The 20,788-nt window shown below is 56.9% G+C and overlaps 1 protein-coding gene across 3 annotated transcripts in view; it reads left to right on the top strand.

Moving 5' to 3' along the window:
- SAMD4A (sterile alpha motif domain containing 4A) overlaps positions 1-20,557 on the top strand; it is a 227,777-nt gene extending 207,220 nt beyond the window's left edge. For all 3 annotated transcript variants that reach the window (XM_062205095.1, XM_062205097.1, XM_062205096.1), the window contains 4 exons: positions 3,652-3,853; positions 5,171-5,297; positions 12,455-12,538; positions 16,760-20,557. In XM_062205095.1, the coding sequence (XP_062061079.1) occupies positions 3,652-3,853; positions 5,171-5,297; positions 12,455-12,538; positions 16,760-16,788 (442 nt within the window). In that variant the 3' untranslated portion in view covers positions 16,789-20,557. The remainder of the gene's footprint in view (positions 1-3,651; positions 3,854-5,170; positions 5,298-12,454; positions 12,539-16,759) is intronic.
- The last annotated feature ends 231 nt before the right edge of the window (positions 20,558-20,788 follow it).

Raw genomic sequence — 20,788 nt, 5'->3', positions numbered from 1 at the left:
TGCATGGACTAGTGGAACAACACTGCTCTTGATCGATCTTAGTGCTGTAGCCGGCTGGACACAGCTAAAAATCAGCCTGGACTCTGAAACTCTTCCCTTGATGTGGATTTTAATGGAGGAATCTGATTGCATTGCATGGGAAAGATGAATTGTGGGGGAACTTTGGGGGAAAAATTACGGCTGGGGCAAGGGTTGAGTTAAGCCTTGAATGATGATAGGGAGTTGTTTGGAAATAAGAGAATGATAATGCAAACATCCCAGGGGAAAGAAGGCAACATTCTATTTTACATTTTAAAACATGGGCAGATAATCATGTCTTCACTTGCACCTAAAAGGCTCTGAATTCATTTCATTTCCCAGCGCATATATAGAAGCTCTGTCTGTGTTGTGAAAAATTTTTGGCATTTATTTGCATAAGTATGCCTTAAAACATCACTGTTTTGTATTATTTAAGGAAGATAAGGCCTGTTGGAGTTTGTGAAGAGTAGTCATGAAAGATTAATTTTAAAACTGACGTGTTAGTCCCTTCCCAGCATATACAGCACTGTTATTTATTAAACAAACATTTATTTAGCACTTCCTGCATGCCCAGTGGCAGCCAAGCCCTTTCAGACCATTTATACATTTAATCCTTGCAGTATCCTTACCAGGGAGGGCTGCTATTAGGGGAGTAGTTGAAAAAGTTCATGGAAAAATGGAATGAGAAGATCAGTTTTATTTTGGTGTGAAAAATTCGGAAATCTGTGCATATAAGGGGTCTTTGAAAAGCCCAGCAAAACTATGTATTGTGAAAAACTATGTATGGATTTCAAAACTTTTTTGAACCAAAATAAATGAATCGTTCAATGCCATTTCCATGAACTTTTGAAGTTCCCTTGCATAGCCTGAGTTTAGAGATGAGTTGGTCCGCAGTGACACCAGGACTTCGACTGAGCAGGTCAGCTCCAGAGAGCCAGGCACCTCTCACAGCCTCAGGCTGATGTTGGCAAGAGACGGTCCAGGGACAGACATGTGGCACAGAGGTTAAGCTGCTGCTTGGGATACCCACTCCAAGATCAGAGTGCCTGGGTTCAAGTCCTGGCTCCACTCCCATCCCACCTTTACTGCTGATGTGAACTCCGGGCGGCAGTGGGTGGAAGGCACAGCTACTTGGATACCTGCTACCAACATGGGAGAACTGTACTGAGCTCCAAGCTTCTGGCTTAAGCCCCTGACCCAGCCCTGGCTGTTGCAAGCATTCTAGGGAGTGAACCAGTGGATGGAGGATCTCTGTGTCTCTCTGCCAAAATATTTTTTAAAGACAGCAGGGTCAGGCACAGCAGTACTTTCTTGCCAGCTCCCTGGCCCCAAGCTCTCTGGGAATGCCAGCCTTGGTGGGTGGGGCCCCCACCTGTGCACCTTGAAGGCTCCTGTGGTGCAGGGCCTGTCAGCCTGCTGTGTCCTTGCTGCACTTCGGAGAGCCCTGCACGGCCCAGAGCAGGGGGCAGGCACAGACCCCTTTCTCCAGTTCTGAGGAAAGCTTGGGTTGGGCTGACCCAAGGTTTCCCAGGTTGGAGTCCTGAATGGACTTTAAAAAAAGATTTATTTATTTGAAAGGCAGAATGAGAGAGAGTGAGAGAGAGAGAGAGCAAGAGTTCCTCCATTTGCTGGTTCACTCTGCAAATAGCCACAATAGTCAGGGCTAGGCCAGGCCAAAGCCAGGAGCTTCCTCCAGGTCTCCCACATGGGCACAGAGGCCCAAGGACTTGGGCCATCATTCACTGCTTTCCCAAGCACATTAGAAGGGAGCTGGATGGGAAGTGGAGCATCCGGGACTCGGACCAGCACCAGTATGGATGCCAGCATTGCTAGCGGTGGCTTAACCTGCTACACCACAACGTTGGCCACAACTTTTTTTTTTTTTTAACTGATTTCAATGAGAATGAATTCAGTCGTCAGTTGTAGATGTTTAACTGAGTATTGCTGAAGCACCAGAGAACATTTTGTTCTCATGGGTATGTCCTCTGGGATCTCTTGATGCTATGGGTTTGCTTTGAAATCTTCTATCTCCAATAATTCAGTGATAACTGTAACCCAGCCTCTTGTTGAATGATCATAAAACTCAGGTTAATTGGTCCTTATTAATGCTATTGTTACCAAAGACTTTTCATGCATTTCCATGTCTTGAGCCCTGTCGGACTGAGAAAGCAGAAAAGGAGAGGTGCAGGGGAGCAGGCCGAGCGAATGAGGAATGGAGGCTTACTGGGGGGGCTGTGGTCTCTGCCCAGAAGGCAGGCACCCCTAAGCCACCCATGCCTGTAGGCACAGGGCCAGCAGCCCTCAGCCACACTGGCTTCCTAGTGACCAGCCAAGGACAGCACCAGCAGGGACCCCCACCCCAGGAGACAGCCAGCCTCACCAGCCGTCCCCTCCCATCCCACTCGCTTGTCCACTGACTCAGTGTCCCAAGGCAGAGCCCTCCACCCACGCGACAGTGTGGAAGCACACAGCTTGCCTTCCTGGAAGCACAACTCACTTTAGCATGTCTCATGGACTGCTGGCATTTTGCACATGAAATAACTTTCTAAGAAACCCAACCAAAACGGCGAGAAAAAGCTATCCACGCTAAATAAGGAAAAGTCTTAGCCGAATACTGAATCATCTCCCAGGTGGCCAACATTCCAACCGAGGAACCCTAAAGACTGGTTTCCAGAGTTAAAAACAGCGCTTCCCCCTTGGGTCCACCTGCCCCATACCATGTCGCCCTCTGATCACGATGCGACTTCTTCTTTCAAACCCAAGAATCCTAGGCTTTAGCAAAAAGAAAGGGAAAAGCTAAAGATTCATTGATCCATATGGATTTCTTGTAAACACTTGTCATGTATCTCAATGCAATGACCCCTTTTAAAGGACAAAATAAAGAGTCCCAGAACCAGGGTGTGGCCCCCTCACCACCACATTTCTGACCCTGGAATCTAGAACTGTCCATGACCAAAAAAGCCCAAAAGTAGCAAAGAAAAAAACAAAAACGCGAGCCTCGACTGCTCTCCCCTCCCTCGGACGGTGCGGAATTCTGGGGAGGAGAGACGCGCCTCCTGCGGTCTGCGGCGTCCCCGCCCCCGCGCACACGCACGGCCCTGCTTTGCTCGGGAAACGACTGTTTTGCAGGCCGCCCTCCTCCTGCGCGGGTTCAGCTACGTCAGCCCTGTCTGCCGGAGTCTCCTGGCAGGCTCGGTGCAAACCCTGCGCGTGCGGCCGGGGAAGCGCGGCTGCGCCACCTCGCGGCCGCCCGTGGGGACACCACGCCCCGGGCGGAGGCGCAGGCAGTAACTAAAGCTGACTCTTGCCGGAAAGAATGCGCTGGTTCCTGAAACCCCGCTGGCTGTCGTGGAGCCTCCCAGAACCTGGGGCGCGTTGCGGACGGCGAGTTCCTCAGCGCTGAGGTCACCCGACCCGAGGCCGCCGCCTCCCCACGCGCACCCAGGAGCAGCACGCGCCTCCACGGGGCGCCCCCTCTCTGCAGGGCGGGCTGTGGATGGGGGTGGGATGGGGACACGGGTGTGTCGCAGGCCAGGAGCCCTCGGGCAGCCACAGAATGAGCTCCGAGCTCTCGCTCCACAGCGTTGTCCTCGTGGTGACCAGCGGCCTCTGGTTCCCTGTGCCCTCTTGCAGCCGCGGCTTTGGGCAGTCCAATTCCCTCCCGACGGCCGGCCCTGTGGGCGGCGGCGTGGGCAGGCGGAACCCGCGCCAGTACCAGATCCCCTCCCGGAACGTCCCTTCCGCCCGCCTTGGCCTCCTGGGCACCAGCGGATTCGTGAGCTCCAGCCAGCGCAGCGCGGCAGCCAACCCCACCATCATGAAGCAGGGCCGGCAGGTAGGTTGTGCCCAAGCCGGCGGAGGGGACCGCAGGGCTGTGCTGGGGCTGCCCCGCGAGCGCTTTAACCGTGGGGTCAGAGAGAGGCTGGCAGAGGTGAGCCCTTCCCAGGCCTGGAGGTGTCTGGGGTCCCGGCTGTGTGACCTGTCCCCGGCCTCTCCACCTGCTCTGCAGGCTGGGCTCCAAGGGGGTTTGAGATTCGGTGACAGAGGGCCTTGGAAACTGGAACTGCAGGGGCGCCCGTGGCTGCGTGAGACCCCCGCACTCTGCATCCGAGCAAGTCGCAGCTCCGCTCCTGATCCAGCTTCCTGCTGATGTGCGCTCGGGGAGGCGGCAGGTGATGGCTGAGCCCTTGGGTTGCTGCCACCCACGTGGGAGACCCAGATGGATCTGCTGGCAATGGCCTTGGCCCAGCTCTGGTTGCCACAGGCATTTGGGGAGTGAACCGTGGGTGGAAGATCCGTCTCTCTGCCTTTCAAATAAAAATTTAAAAAAAAAAAAAAAAAAAAAAAAAAACAGGAAAATCGCTACAGGAGAGGGAGGCAAGATTCACGCCCCAGACTTTCTGCCTATGGTCCCCAGCCCCCAGGTCAGCTTGAGACAGTCACCGCTGGGAAACATGAGCCGACTCAAACCACCAGTTCTTTTTCTCTCTGGCTTTGGAGTAAACTTTTTTTAAAAAAAGATTTATTTGTTTGAGTGGTAGAGTTACAGTGAGAGGGAGACAGACAGGTCTTCCATCCACTGGTTCACTCCCCAGATGGCCACAACAGCCGGAGCTGTGTCAGTCTGAAGCCAGGAGCTTCTTCTAGGTCTCCCACGCGGGTGCAGGGGCCCAAGGACTTGGGCCATCTTCGCTTTCCCAGGCCACAGCAGAGAGCTGGATTGGAAGTGAAGTAGCCGGGACTTGAACCTTTGTCCATATGGGATCCTGGGAGTGCAGGTGGAGGATTAACCTCTGCCACAGCGCCGGCCCCTGGAGTAAATCTTAAGAACCTCAGAAAAAAAATGAGTACTTTTGCGTGCCCTTTGCTGCAAACATTTCTAGAACCTCCTCCATTTCCTGAAGAGTCTGGGGGCCGGCGAGAGAAAAAGGGGTCTGCATTAAGCTGAGGCATCGAGTGAGGCCTGGGGCTGAGGAGGCTGGGACGGAACCCCCTCTCGGCACCCCGGCTGGTGGCGCTGGCCTGCACCCGCAGTGCACTACAGCAGGGCATTCTCCCGGGATCCTTGCCTCCCGAATCCTGGCTGGCGGCTCTGCTCCCCCACCACAGGGCATCCGCACTCACGGGGTCCCCCTTCTGTGCTTCTCACCAGAACCTGTGGTTCGCCAACCCGGGGGGCAGCAACAGCATGCCCAGCCGCACCCACAGCTCCGTGCAGAGGACCCGCTCGCTGCCCGTGCACACCTCCCCGCAGAACCTGCTCATGTTCCAGCCACCAGGTAGGCCCCTCCGGCACACGGGGGCCCCCACCCCGCCAGGAAGCCCTCAGCCTCTGCCCTCCCCAGGCCTTCCTGGGAGCTCAGAGAGGCCCCTGCTTTTGTAAACCGCGCCTGGCTGGGAGCCGGCACCTGGAGCGGTGTTTTCGATGGCGGCCATCTTTCTAGATTGATTTAGCCAGAGATGTCCCTGGTGTGGGCTTGCCTGGCGAAGTGCCGAGCGTGGCACAGCCATCCTCGCTGCACTTGGTTACAGAGGAGCCCAGCATGCTTCAGGTCTATTCCGTGCTTCGCCACGCCTCCCGAGAGGCGGTACTTGGAATTACACTCCGACGCCATGAGCCATGCCAGGATACTTCAGGAAGTTAGTAGCAAAGGGAATTAAAAGTGTATTTGGTGACATAAAAATGTTCAGACCCCTGCATACAGAGGGTCTTCAAAAACTATGGAAAATGCGTATTATCAAAAAAATGACGCATGGGTTTCAATTTTTGTGCACCTACAAACTATCAAATTCCATTTGCCATCAGTTGTTGGGGTTGCCCTCCTACTAAGCCCCACAATCAGTCGCTACACTGATCTGAATGCCCCTCCCACCCTGCAGACAGGCAAACCAGAGGCGTGGGATTGCCTGCAGGTAAACAGCCACCCTAGGCGGTAGCAAGGCCGTTGGCTAAGTGCCCTGGAGTTCAAGGGCAGCGTCGGGATTGGAGCCCAGCGGCAGGGCAGAGGGTGAGGAGGTGGAAGGAGGGAGCAGAGTCCCAGGCAGCAGCCCGCGCAGGTGCCATGTCATGGCGCCTCCTGGAGGCCGTGGCTGGGCTGACGGTCCCTCCAGTGTTGGGGAGAGTGGACCCAGGGTGCTGAAAAGGCTGTGGCCCAGGGTGGGGCACTTTGATCCAAAGCAAAGGAGCTCCGCCCCGGTCCCTTGGGATCTGTGGGAGTCAGGCAGGAGTGAGGGGCGGTGGTGAGGCCAAGGCAAGACGACGACATGAGGGAAGGTGGCCCAGGTGCCGCATGGGGATCGCATGGGGCTCCCATGGAGATTACATGGAGATCCTCACCTGCTCGCTCCGGTTGTAAATTTTTTTTTCTCTGTTCCGACACTGGGCAGCTCTTTTTCTTCCTGGGAACAAATGCCGTAAAACGTAGCAGTTGCTAAGGTCTTCGCCCCGGGTCACACAGTCCCACCCTGTCGCCGTGCGGAGTCATGGGTGGTCCATTCCCAGCACCAGGGCACCTGGACAAGATGTGGAGATGCCGTGGGCATGAGGAGATCCTGCACCCTGAGTGACGATTTCACCCTGACCGCAGTCCCCACACTGCCACCGAGCCACTTGCACCCTCCCAGGCGCCCTAGCGCCACTGGACCCCCTCCTCTTTGTGTTCACCACACACATGGCCCTTTCCCCAGGTCCTCGTCCTCCCCCATGGTGGTCGTGTCGTCCCCGGCCATGGTGGGAGGAGCAGGCAGCCAGGCCACTCTCCAAGGCTCTGGTGACGACGCGGGTCCTCAGCCTGTGCCTGTTTCCCTCCACCCTGGCTGGCGCGTGCTCGGGACATCCGTGAGCCTAACAGGCCTCTCTCTCGCTTCACAGGAAGCTTCTGCTTCCCATGGTTAGAGAATCAAATGATGGAGAGGGGCTTGTGAGCCCGAGTGACCATCCCTCCCCGTCCCTGTCTGCTTAGAACAGGGCTGGGTTTTCTCATAGAGTCCCCTATGAGCGTCTAAAATCAGGAACCGAGTACTGTGTCTCTCGCCCAAGCCTCGCAGGCCCACCTCCAGGAAGACTTCCCGGATGACACTTCTAATAGCGGCCAGTGCTTGGGAACAAGGCTACTCCGTGAGCAGGTGGCAGGAGCGGCTCCAGGGCCTGCCCGTCGTGTCCACTGCCACGCTGGGGGCTCCTCCTGGGCAGTGCCAGGCCCCAGGAGCCCTCGCTGAAGGCAAAAGGGGGCTGCAGAAAGGGTTGGCCCCAAGCGCATCCCCTGCCGGTCACAGGCCGGCTGGCCAGATGAGGAGTCACGGGGGGACTTTTCCCCCTTCACAGGGGCAGCACCTCTGAGCCGCTGGCCAGGCCTAGACAAGGCTGGTCCATCAGAGACGAGGGTCTCACAGACAAGCCCTTCCACACAAAGCTGCCCCGCCTGGCCAGCCGTGGAGACCGCGGGGGGCACTGGACACCAAGCAGCAGATCGGGAGGGCAGAACTCGGGAAAGCCAAGAAGCAGCTGTCAACCTGACACAAACAGCAGTGACGGTGGCAATGCGTGCCCCATGCAGCGTTAAATACTCGGAGAACCCACGTGCAACGCGATGCCTCGTGCTCCTGGCTGTCACGTCTTCAGAGCAGCCACGTGCAAACACAGGGGCAAACCCAGAAGCCCATGCGTTCTACGGAAGTGTTGGGTCCACATGCATAAAAGAAACTTCCTTGAGACAACGGAAGCCTTCATTTGTCTACAAAGCACCCGGAGATCGGGGACTAGAGCCGGCTGTCCAGTGGTGAGCCCGAGTCTGCAAGATGCTCCCCTCTCCTGGATCCGAGTCACCCACGCCCGCTCTGAGGCTCTCTCGGGGGAGGTCGCTTCCTTCTCACACAGACAGGCTTCGGATGTCTCCGGGGAGCACTGGGTGGCCTCTGGATGACAAAGAATCACTCATCTGGTCCTCCCAGAGCACGAGGGACAAGAAGGGAAGTGAGCCCCAAGCACATATAGCACCGACGAGAAAGCTCACGTCCCTCAGCAGGGCAGGCTCCTGTCCTGGTGGAAGTCTGCTCAGAGAGAGCGAGCCTTTATGGGGAAGCAGCTCCGTTCCTGCTGACCCAGGCTCAGTCGCCCTGGGGATCCGGTCCGCGAGGATCTTGCTGTGGCTCTCGTCCAACACCGGGAGGCCACAGGGGCTGCTCACCACCTGGCAGGAAGGGACCAAGAGGTGCAGAACAGACTTCGAATAAAAGCTACTAGAAGGGCGGGCTGGGCGCCCACCACACTGCGTTCCAGGAATCTCTTCCTCCTCGTGCACAAAGCCACACGCAAACCCACCGAGATGGGGGAGGGGCACCCCCGTGGCAGCATTTCGTGGGTCAGCGCAGCTGCCCTCACGCCAGAGCCTGCTGGGAGCGCTCCTGCCATCAAGGGCTGTGGGGCTCAGGCCGCTGCCGTGCGTTCCCTCCTTTGTGGGAAAAGTCTGATTCCTTGGGGGAGCTGCCTTTACCGAGAATGAGGCATGAGGGCGACACTGTGGCACAGCGGGTAAAGCCGCCGCCTGTAACCCTGGCATCCCTATCGACGCTGGTTCGAGTCCCAGATGCTCTGCTTCCAATCCAGTTCCCTGCTGCTGTGCCTGAGAAAGCACCAGCAGACCCACGCGGGAGAGAGAACCCTGGCCACTGCAGCCATTTGGGGAGTGAACCAATGGATGGAAGGTATCTTGCTCTCTCTTGACTTTCAAGTAAATAAATCTTGTAAATAAATATATGCAGCGTCAAGGGGCTGTTCCACAGAGACCTGAAGAAGAACTCACTCTGTCCAGCCCCACAGAGTAGCGTTTGGGTCAGCGACAGTCTCCTGTGGACCCCAGTGCCCAGTGACAACACAGCACCTTATTCCGTGTGCGTGCACCCGCCCTGTGGTGTTCACATCGTGACAGAATCCCCTGATGACACGCTTCTCGGAACTCGGCCACCACAAAGCTGTGCATGGCCATACCTACCAAACACATGCTTCCCCCCTTTGATAGGCCTGGGCCAAGGACTGGCCAAGGTTGGGAACTCAGTGCTGTCACAGCTAAGAAGCCAGCAGGACCAGCGCCCCCGTGCCTCTGAGCATGAACTTGGGGCAGGATGGTGCCCCATCGGCTTAGTCCCTGTCCTGCCCGCCACTTTGCATGTGAGGGTGGGTCCCCGCAGGCTTCCACGGGGCTTCCTTCTGCAAGCTAAGAACTCTGAGGAGGCCATCAGAGAGATGTCGTGTTCCTTGCGGCTGATCGGGGGAGCTGTCGGTTAGACACATCTTCCTGCCTCCCACCTTGACCGTGGCTGTGGCCATCAGCCCACCTGCCACTCTGCCCTCGGCTGCTTTTCCTGCTCATCTCCACCTTCCCCGGTCCCCCTTTTCCCTCACCTATTTCCTCACAGAAGCCCAGCTCCCTCCTCTGTCCCCTGTCCCCTTCCTGGTCAGCCCCTCTCCTTCTAGCAATGCCCCAGGGCCCTGCCAGCTCTTCAGCTGAGGGGCCATTTGCAGAGTGTGATGCTGAGGGCTTCCCTGGAATGCCCCCGCCTGTTTCTTCTGAGGTCGGCCTCTCGGCCCCAGCGGCCTCGGAGAGAGCGCGCTGCAGATCCACACCTGCAGTGCCACGGGCGTGACATCCAGCAGGGTGGCCAGTCTGCCGAGGACAAGCCACATGGGCTCCCAGGAGGGCCCCGCAGCAGCACCTCTCAGAGATGAGTAGCTGCTTCCTTCTAGAACCTTCTCCACTGTGGGCCTGAGCACGCAACTACTCTCTACACGGAGGGTACAAAAGTCCCAAGCGAACCTAGACCCTGACGATCCTAGAACCAAGAGTCCTCAGCAAAACCAGGCCAGCCTGAGGGTGAGGAAGAGTTTTCCTGGCACCCAGACAAACCACAGAGCTGAGGCCATGGGCCCACTGGTGGGGGAGGGAGGGAGGACCTCTCTGCTTTCCCTCTCTGAGGACCGGCAGCTCTGCCCGCCTGTGGCAGCAGCCTTGGGTCGGGCAGGGGCCACCCCTATGCCTCCCCACCAAGCTTCTGCGAGCACGCTGCCCACCACCCTGCCCGGCTGAGGGTTTCTTGCCTGGGATGGAAGCCACTGTCTCCTTCCGTCTTATCTGATGCCACAGATCTGTTTTTATCAAACACACAATTAAAAAGTCACACTATTAGGAAACTCTGCAGTGTGAACATATGGGCTTCTCCCAAGGCTGAGAATTTCTCGGAGCCGCTCCGAGAGTGGTGTGGGTCACGGCTCCCCGGCGATCAGAACGTGGAGCCGGGCGAGGAGACACCGGCGCACCCACACAGCACCTAAAAGAGCAGCCACGACGCGTTGGAGACTCGGGAGCCAGGAGCCCGGCACAGCTCAGCCCCGCTCCTGGAGCACGCGGTCCCACGCTCGGAAGACGGCATTTTGCCACGTGTTGGCAAGGAATCCTGCAGCTGAAAAGCATCTCCAAATGTCGAGCATCTTTATTTATCCAAATCTCTCCACAGTGTTTGTTTAAAGGGGAGGGCTGGAGAGTAAACGAAATCTCACAATGAGCATATGGAGGGCTATAATTGCGGAGGGTTCTTTGCCCGTATTTGCTAACTAGCTATATATAAAACGGTGTTTCTATGTCATAGATTTTACACCCCAAAGACTGCTAATTTTTGCACGCATATGACTTTCACATGAATGGATGAAAATGCTGAACATCTTCCCTCTGGGATCGGCTAGTTGTCCTGACCCTACTCTAAAAGCAACTGGTTGTGGGGAGAGGGGCCAGGAGCCACCCTGCCTATCTCGCAGGGTCCAACTCCCAACTCCCCTGGACACCCCACACCCCCCCCCCCCGCCACCCCGTGCTGGGCCTCTGTCCACCCGGGAGTCAGCGCAGGTGTCTGCCATACCCCGCCCCCCCCCTCCCGCTTTCCCACACCCATCCAGCTTGCCAGCCTTGTCTTGGAGGATTTTAAGTGACACCACACGTCCAGCCCTGCACTGGCTGGTGATCAGAAGCACACATCGCTGGGAAGCACTCGGCCAACGGCTCGTGGAGGACCACGTGTACGCGCACACGCACCACCAGCCTCACCTCGCTCGGCCCCGTGCGCCCTCGGAAAGGCCAAAGGAGCAGAGAAACGGCCTGACTCTGGGCCCCACCTGGCAGGGAGAAGAGCGAAGGCGCACAGGAAGGAACCACTTTTGGGGCTCACCGAGGAAGGTCGTGGCGAGGAGGAGACCTCCCAGGTGCCTGGCGCCCGCCCCACAGCCAACGCCCACTCCGGGACATTTTGCTGCCTGCCTCCGTGGGCTCATAGTTTGTAGCTCTCCATTCCCTTTGCCTGCTCTTTCTCCACTCTAAACACACGTGAGGGGCGCAGAAGACTCAGAGACGTGAGCATCGTCACCACCTGCAGGGTGACCCACGTGGGGCCACTCGGTGCCGCCTGCCACCCACCAGGGGCCATGGCGAGGGGCGGTGGCTGACCCCTGCTGCCCATGGAGGAGGCGCCAGGCCCTTCCTTCTGAAGCCACCCACAGTGTGGACAGCCCCAGCCCTGGAGGCAGACGTGCACCCCGGCCCAGCTCTGTGGGTGCTGGCCACCTTTGTGGAGCGGCTCAGCCTCTCTGCAGCCCACATGGGAGCCAGGCTGGGTGAGGCAGGCGCAGGCAGAGTTGGAGCACACAGCACAGCCTTGGGCTCAGAAGCGGTCTGACCCGTGCTGTGGCTCTCCCTGCCTGCCCCCTCCCAATGAAACAGAAATGTGCCAGGCCTGGCTCTAGGCACAGGGAGCAATGCTAAGTCCTGCTCCAATGACACCCTCAACCCTAGGGCAACAGAAAATGAAAACATGGCATGCCGGAGGCTGGTGAAGACGATGAGGCACAAAGCAGGGGAAGGGTGTTGGGGTGTGGCAATGTTCACAATCTCCCGAGAAGTCCTTTCTGGGGAGACCGCAGAGTCAAAGACGTGAAAGCCGGGAGAAGGAGCCCCGACGTCAGCGTGGGGATGGCATTCCAGGCAGAGGGACTAGCAGTGCAAAGGCCCTGGGGCAGAAGAGCACTGTGGCGGAGGGAAAGACAAGAGCAGCTATGCAGGACAGGGAGGAAGCAGGGCCAGGTCATGTGGCACCGTGCAGGGTGCAGCCAGAGGTTGGCCTTTCCTCTGACGGGAGGCCGCTGGACGGCTCTGTGAGCAGGAGCCACAGACTATGAGTGCAACGGGCTATTTTTAATCACCGGTTTTGTTCCAGCCACCCGGGGTCGCACTGGGCTCCTGTGTCTAAGAGACCTCGGAAGCTGGCTGAACCTGAGTGCGTCTCGCACTCCACACTGGCCCCTGCAGTCCCCTGAGAGGTGGGGTCAGGGGGCACTCTGTGCCCTGTCCTGTCATCCTTAGAGTCCGCCACCAACGACCCCCTTTGTCCCCTGCAGAATTCCAGCTTCCCGTGACTGAACCTGACATCAACAACAGGCTGGAGTCCTTGTGCCTCAGTATGACCGAGCACGCCCTGGGAGGTGAGTGTGTGTTTCCTACATGCCCTGTGACCACGCACGTCGGGGACAGTGCTGGCCACCTGTGGTCCAGGGAGGCACACGGGCAGAGTGCGGCCTAGGGGCACCGTCGGGCCCTCACCCCACCCAGCAGCCACTGAGACCTGCTGCCCCTCCCCGTTTCCGGGAGGTGAGTCAGGGGCCTGGAGACCGACGCCAGCCCTGTCTCTTGCCCAAAGCTCGGCCCCACGGCATCTGTCCCAGGCCAGGAGCTGGAGGAGTCAGGGACACAGACGCGGCTTCCAGCACGAGCGTCCGCCCCGGCCCTGGCTGCTTCCCCGCTCGGCACTGGTCCCCTGGTGCAGGCCAAGCACAGCCCAACGTGCTCTAAAAATAGAATTTTAGAAACAAAAATCCCTGCTTGTTTTTCTGTGTCCCTGTTGCACACGGCTTCCCTGATGCCCAGAGCCCCATTCGGAGGTGTCTTTCACCGTGGGGCAGGGACGAGTCGAGTGAGGGGCGTGGGCTGTGGCCCTGTGGGGCGCTCACAGACACAACTCTGTTCGGTCTGAAGTCCTGCCCTGTGCCTGCTCCCCCGGGGACCCAACAGGCCTGGATCCCTGTGGATGGCTCCTGTTCTCTGCCTGCCAGCGTGCTAGCAGCAGAGTCACAGCGGCCCCGAGTGGCATGCCAGGATCCAGTCCTGGCCAGGGGACAAGGGCCGCCGTCCGCCATTGCTCCACAGGGCCCTGTCCTCCAGACTGTTGGGTTCAGGCTTTGGGTCTCTGCAAACAGTCTCAGTCCAAAACCAAACAATGGAACAGCTGATGTCCTGCATGGAACAGAGTGGAGGGCCAGGCCAGAGGCCGCCTGACCTCAGCAGCAGAAGGGAGCAGAAGCCCCGCCCCCCAGGGTTCCAGGGAACCCCCGTTTGCAAACCACTGCTCTCTCCCTTGGCCATTCAGTTCCTAGCTTTGCAGCATCACTGAGGCATTCCTGGCACCTCTGGCAGCAGGTGTACCAGCTGCCTGTCTCTACCTTGGGAGACTGAGGAAGATGAATGTGGCTCTATGCCACCTGATCTAGCTGCACAGAGCATCAGCACCCAGCCCTAAACAGGAAGCATGTCCTGGCACGTGCTCTAGGACGGAGGGACCTGGGCATTAGCCTGAAGACACCACGCCAGACACAGAAGCCCACACAGCACGTGGTGCCACTCGTGTGAAGTGTCCACAATAGGGTCATCACTGGGGCCAGAAGGCACCTTGGTGGTTGTCAGGGGCTGGAGCAAGGTGGGAGTCGCAAGTGACTGCTGGCAAGCACATCTCTTTTGGGGATGGTGAGAATGTTCTAGAATTAGTGGCACAAGGTGTACAAATGGTATACTAAAAGCCACTGAATTACACATTCCAAAAGGGGGTGACATTTCAGATCTACATGTATTTCAAGGAGTAACAGGGCCAGGGGGTGGGGGGCGTGGCACAGCAGGTTCAGCCTCTGCTTGCAACACCGACATCCCATATCCGAGTGCCAACACACGTGCTGGCTGCTCAGCTTGTAATCCAGCTCCCTGCTAAAGCACCCGGGAAGGCACAGCGGATGGTGCAGACATGTGGGTCCCTGCCACCCGCGTGGCAGCCCAGGATGGAGTTCCTGGCTCCTGGCTTTTAGCCCTGTCCATTACAAGCTTCTGTCGAGCAAACCAGTAGATGAAAGCTCTCTCCCTCTCCATCTGTCACTCTGCCTTTCAAAGAAAGAAATCTTAAAAAAAAAAAAAAAAAAGAGGGCCTGCATGAGGCCAGAGTATGAGCAGCAGCTAGTGAGGGAGCCCCTGGGCCTGGCACCTGCCACAGCCCTGACACACAGGGAGGGAAGGCCTGCCGGTCCCCAGGTTGTCAGGCAAGCCCAGCCTACTGCAGGCGGCACAAGTATCCCCAGCCCCCATGCCCGATGGCAGTGGGAGGCACCCCAGGGGTGCTGTGACATCCCAGGACCTCGGACTCTGCAAATTGGGGGGGAAGGATGTGACGCCCTTCCACTGCCTCCGGGGAGGGAGGCTGAACCCCACCCACCCACCGCCCAGGCCTGATCCACCAGCATCATCCAGCTCTCATCACACCTCCAAGTACCGCCGCTACTGCCTTGGCTCAGAACACCAAATGTCCTTGACTAAGAGGGAGGCTTTCCCAGGCAAGGCTTCACCATTGCAGCCAGGCCTTCTGTTTGTGCGGAAAACCTCTGTACCAGCCACTCTGCTACCCTTTCCATCCTGTTCGTCTCTGCAGGCTGTTCACTGCTCTGTTTTTTCTCAACCGTCTCCCCCCCCCCCAACCCCGCTGGGGACGCAGTTTGCTGAGCACAGAATGGGGGAGCCAGCCCAGCATGCCCGCACCAAGTGGTTCCCCGGCAGGAAGGGTTTCCCCACAGGCGAGGGAAGTGGTGTCCTAGAGGTGCCTCTGTGTGCAACTCGGGACCGGAGCAGGATACGTCCCCGCCCAGGTCTCGCCTCCCAGCCTGGCCTACACCGTCGTCGTACTGACCTCTCTGCTCCAGCCACTGCTGCCCCCTCGGCTGCCAGCCAGCCTAAGCCCCTTTCTCTTCAGCCCACCCTCTCCCTTCCTTCTTTTCTGTCCCAGGGGCCCAGGGGTAGGTCGTCTCTGCCACCTTGCTCTGGGGCTCTCCCTTGAGGGCTTCTGTTAAGCTCAGTTGGGCTTGTGCCTGCAGAGTGGCCACCGGGTGTTGAAGAGGCCATGCCAAGCCTGCATGCCATCTTCTCCCTACAGGGGGCTCCATGGGTGGGGGACCACCAGAAGCGAGCCCCTCCCAACAGGGCCAGCAGCTCAAGGTTCACAGCGGGGATGATCGCCTGGCCGTTCCTCCCCACCCCCACTCCCGCTCCCCACTTTCTGGGGGTTTACCAGCCCCACCCCAAGCCAGTTCCCAGGTTTGGTACAAATTAGGGGAAGGCTCTCCCTCGTGGTCGCTGTGCTGACCATAATAACCACGAAGGCTGCACAGAAATGGCTCCCCCTGGAGTTGTGCGGCACACAGCCTGCACGACTGTCAAGGCAGAGTCTGGGCTTTGGGTGGTCACTTGCCCAAGGGCCACCGCCCCCCTTGGAGAGTGTAACGAGGCTGGACTTCAGTGAAAAGGCACCTCACGGCGGGGCTCATTGAGGTTGTGTTTCCGGCTCCCTGCATGGACGGCCGTGAAGGTCTGGCAGTCATGAGTGGCCGGGGGGCGGGGAGGATCAGCAAGAATGGGCATCACGCTTCTGCAGACAAGGGAGGGAGCTGTGCAAGCACCCCCATGACAGAGGGGCCCCACAGACACCCTCGCGTGCAGGCACTGCCCTGTGCAGGTGCCGTGTGCCCTCCGCGCCCCCCCCCCCCCCCCCGCTTACTCAGAACACACTCTCCCGCCTGCAAAAGTCATTTTGCGTCTCTATGAAGTTGCCCTTGACTTCCGAGACCAACTTAAACATTTCCCCCAGAGCCACCACTGTGACATCAGGTTAAGCTGCCGCCTATGACACCGGCATCCCTTAGGGACACGGGTTCGAGTCCCTGCTGCTCCACTTCTGATCCAGTTCCCTGCCAATGCACCTGGGAAGATAGAGGAAAATGGCTCAAGTGCTTGGGCCCCTGCTCACTTCTGGTGGCCCTGGTCCCCTGCCCACGGAGCCCCCTGTGGGGTGAAGATGGCAAGCAGGCTTGGCATGGGAGACCCAAATGGAATCCCAGGCTCCTGGCTTCAGCCTGGCCCAGCCCCAGCTTTTGTGGCTATTTAGGGAGTGAACCAGCAGGTAGAAGACAACTCTCATTTTCTGTCTGTCCCTAACTCTGCCTTTCAAATAAAGTAAACCTTTAAAAAAAACAAACAAACAAAGTCTCCCTCCTGCTCCTGCTGTCTGGTAGCTACTGCGTTACGACAGCTCTCCCTGTAGCATCCCTGCTGCATATCCGCGTCCGGCCAGACCTGGATCCTCCCAAGGACTCCAGCTTTTCATCCTAGCTCAGCCCAAGCTCAACATGGCTCCTGGCAAAAAAAAAAAAAAAAAAAAAAACACTGACCCCAGAGGTTCAGTGGGTCAGTATGGGAATGCATGCACGAACGAATGAATGTGAATGAATGAAGCCCTTATCTCTCATCAGACACCAGGAAGCCCAACCAGCATGGTGTCGGTGCCAGGAACGGCACCGTGCTGTTCACCTGTGCCCACAGTGTGCTGCTTTCTTTCGCAGACGGGGTCGACCGGACTTCCACAATCTAGAAGCCGAAGATGAGAGTGACCGCGCTGGCCGTGACCCCGACTGCTGCGGGCCCAGAGTCAGCCATCTCCAGGGCTGCGCGGAATCCTCCAAGATGCTCCGCAGCCTTTTTCGCCCCCGGCCCCTCGCCCGTTTTGATTTTGTGAGAGCGTAGGTCATCCTTGTAAACATATCCATAGACCTGGGGTCGATTGCTCTGTCATTTGCTTGTGTCATGGGATGGTTTGCTGTGCGCCGTGGGGAGGGGTTCTCTAGGGAAACATGGGGGCAGGGAGGGAGGTGGAGGGACCGCAGGTGGCTTCCCGGATGGAACCAGTAGTGCCACAGCCCTCGGGTGCCTGCTGCCAAGGCTGGCTCCCAGGCAGGGGCATGGGTGCCAGTGGCCACTGCAAGATGGCGGCTCCCCTTGTAGCTCCCCCGACTGGCTGTCCCCCAGGCCCCTGCCTGAAACAGAGCTGCCCCAGGGTGGCCCGTGGCCAGGGCAGCAGGAAGGTAGGTGCCCCTCCCACAGAACGTCAGAGCAACTTGGACTTGAGCATCATTTCCAGGACAAGCTTGCAGGGTGCGCGCACGTCTGGCGGAGTGCCTCTTCCCGCCAGGGTTTTTGGCAGGGGTCTGTTGTGGGGGACATTGTTGGTATCTCTTCTGTCTCTGTAAGAGCAGCGACTCTGCTGCTTGTGAAGATGGGTGCAGGTGCTTTGGTAGAAGGAGCAGATGGGAAGACAAGGCCGCAGCCCAAAAGAGCAGGGCGCAAGGATGCCGGCACCTATGACGAGTCAAGGGGGAGCTCTCAGGCGCCCAGAGATTCCCAGCGACCAACCTGGCAGCCTCTCTCTCTGGGCCACACTCGCTGCTTTACCAGAGACCCCTCTCCCCTCCCAGCACCCCCCCACACGCATACTCGCCTGCGACTCCCAGCCCTGTTCTGCAAACACAGTGGGGTGTGACCTCCACGGATGGTTTTCCCGGTGCACCACAGCCAAACCCTCATGGGGGACTGCTCGTGGCAGCCTGAACGTGGAGCTGTGTCCCACCCCCGGGTCGCTGAGCGAGGAGAGGGTGCATGGAGACGGAGATGCTGGGACCCTGCAGCCTGGGTGGGCATTCATGTTGAAATAGCAGCTCCATCTACACAGGCTAAGTCAGAGATGGGCTGTGGTGCTAGCTGCTTTACCTGTCCACACAGAGGGAGGGGAGAAGCACGCGATGCCGCAAGGTATCCGCTAGCCACGGTACCACGGAGGGAGAGCTCTTCTGAAGGGCAAGGCAGCCAGCACCGTGGAATGTGATCACATCAGAAGGAGCCGCGGCCTGGGGCTGGCACCGGGAGGCCGGGTCCCGTAGATGATGGCAGGGCTGCTGCATCAGCAGCCAGCTCAGGGATGTGCGGAGGGCCTGTTTATTAAAAGCTGATGGCTCTTGAGAAACAACGGATGAAGGCAGGCCTTAATGAAACCCCAACAGCAGCGTTCTTTGACCGGGAAGATGAAAAACAGACGCCCAGCCCATCCTGGGGAGAGGAGAGCGCCTGAGCCCCAGCCACCTGCAGCGAACGAGCAAAGGCGTGAACCCACTGTTTCATGCAGTGCATTTTTAAGAAAGATTCAGATCTCTCCTCGGATGACCGAGTTCTAAAGATGCAAACCCACGTGCAGAAAGAGGCAGAACTTGCTTAGTTGTTTGAACCAAGTGCTATTAACACGCACCCTTCGCATCCCGTTTGTAAGCGCAGCGTGTGTTGCGGAGGGGATGCAGGGGGCTGGCCGCACAGGAGTGCGGCAGTGGGGGGAGCGCGTGGTGTCGAAGGCCCAAGGTAAGATGAGAGGGTGTGAGGATGTGGTTTGGGGATGCTGAGAAAGTGGACGGAGAGGAGGAGAAACAGCGGAATCGCAGGTCTCGTGGGGAAAGGAGAAAGCAAGTGAGCAGCCGAAAGACTCTAAAGAAAACAGCGTGAACGCAGGACGGGAGCGGGGTCCTTCCAGGGAGACCTGCGGGAATCTGCGGGTCTGGATTTCTATCTATTCCTTCACAATGGCAGAGAGATGATTTTGGAGATGTTCCTTATGAACTTGCGATGGCTGGGAACCATGAGAAAGCCTGTTATTAATAACAATTCTTTTTTTAAAAACAGAAAAGCTTATTTTTCATTGACTGTGTATAGATTTATCCACGGAGTCGCGTTCTGCTCTATTAGCCTTTTCTTTTTTTACATTGAGTGTTCTGATCCATTTCAGGAGCCTGTCCCCACCCTCTTGTGTGTCCTGTGTTGACTGCAGGTATACAGCTCAATCTTAAAATCCTAAAGAATTTTATTTATATATAAAAGAATCAAACAGTTGCATGCATCAGGCTGTGAAGTCAGAGACTCGGCGAGAAAGCGGCAGTGCCTTTTTTTGTATTGATCCATTAACCCTCAGATGCAACTGTTTCCTATTAAGTAAATAGTTGATGCTTTCAAAACCTCAGAGTTAAAATCTATTTCGCTCCGTGTTTCCTGCCCCTCGTCCTGATCTCAACAGTGCGTCCTTGGCATCTCCGTGCTGTCCCAGCGGCAGCGGTCGTCTGCGAGATGGTTATCGTGTATGCGGTTTTATTGGTGCTTTCTATTCATTAGTGGTTTCTTACCAGTAACAGTAGGGTTAGAAACACACGAACTGTGTACAAGACATCAAACGTTGCTGCTGCTACAGGTTTTTTCCACACGCTTTTGAGTTTCACTTCGTCAACGAGAGCCAGCAAGCAAAGCCTGGACACCCACGGGCCCGCCGGTTGAGCGCGGCTGTTTGCACCCAGCTCTCCGAGTTCTGTGTGTCGCATATTCTTAATTTTGGGGGATGGGTGAGTACCCAGGATGGGAGCTACAGCTGGGCCCCACTCCCATCCACCTGGAAAGACTCTGAGGGAAACAAAGTTTTCTTTTGAGGGGTCTTGGGCTGCCTTCTCTGGATGGGAGCCCTCTCTGGGTCACCCACACCCCTTGTCCTCCCACACCCCTCGTAGCTACACAGCCAGTGCAAGGTTTGGAGACGTGGAGTCCCCAGAGCCTGGCCCCCCCAGAGGTGGCGGTGGCCGTCAGCCTGACCCACACCACCCCTCGCCAGGATAGTCTGCGGGAGGGATCACCTGCACATCGGAGCTGTGATAACACTAACGTTGATTTTTTTTTTTTTAACAGTCATCAGAGATGTTTGCAAAGCAAGTTTTCTGTTTTCTTTTTGTAATTCCTTTATCTTTACTTAAAGGTGAATGCGTATTCCTCTGGGAGGAATAGGAAGAAAAACGGGAATGTTAATAATGTCCAACAGAAGACTTCCTCCCTTATTAATATATAACCCCCATGTATTTATGCCCCGTGTCAGCTGCCTTTTCAAAGCCTCCTTTTGTTGCATGCCCTGTGCAGGCACCCGTATTGTACATGCATGCCTTCTGTCCCGTTCTCCTGTATAAAGTTAGTGAACAAAGAAATATTTTTGCCTAGTTCATGTTGCCAAGCAATGCATATTTTTTAAATTTGTCATATATGGAAAGAGCATGTTTGTTACATGTCAAAGCTTTACTGATATACAGATATACTCATGTGTGAAGACGCTGTTCTTTGCAAGTGTACAGTTTTCAAATGTTGTTACCAGTGAAACACCCTTGTGGTTGAAACTTGCTACAATGTATTTATTACTCATTTCCTCCCATGTAACTACAGAGAATCATGGCTATATTTCATATCAATGTTATACTGAAAGTGAAGGGAAATGATTAATACAAGGTTTTGTAACACTGGTGTGTGTGGTTTTTCCTTCTGAACACGATCGATTAGAAAATAAGACCTGAGTCTTAGAAATGAGCTAGCAAGAGAGGAGCAGCAGCAAGAGAGTCCTGCTAGCTCTCTCCGCTTGGCCCTGCTACACAACACATGTCTTCCAGTGCTGTGACACAGCAGGTAAAGCCCCTGCCTGCAATATTGGCACCTGTGTCAGAGCGCCACTCCCTGTCCTGGCTGCTCCACTT

This window comes from Lepus europaeus, chromosome 11 (assembly GCF_033115175.1).
Source record: "Lepus europaeus isolate LE1 chromosome 11, mLepTim1.pri, whole genome shotgun sequence".
NCBI lineage: Eukaryota > Metazoa > Chordata > Mammalia > Lagomorpha > Leporidae > Lepus > Lepus europaeus.
The sequence above is the reverse complement of the archived record's forward strand: the minus strand, read 5'-3'. Positions and strand labels throughout refer to the sequence as shown.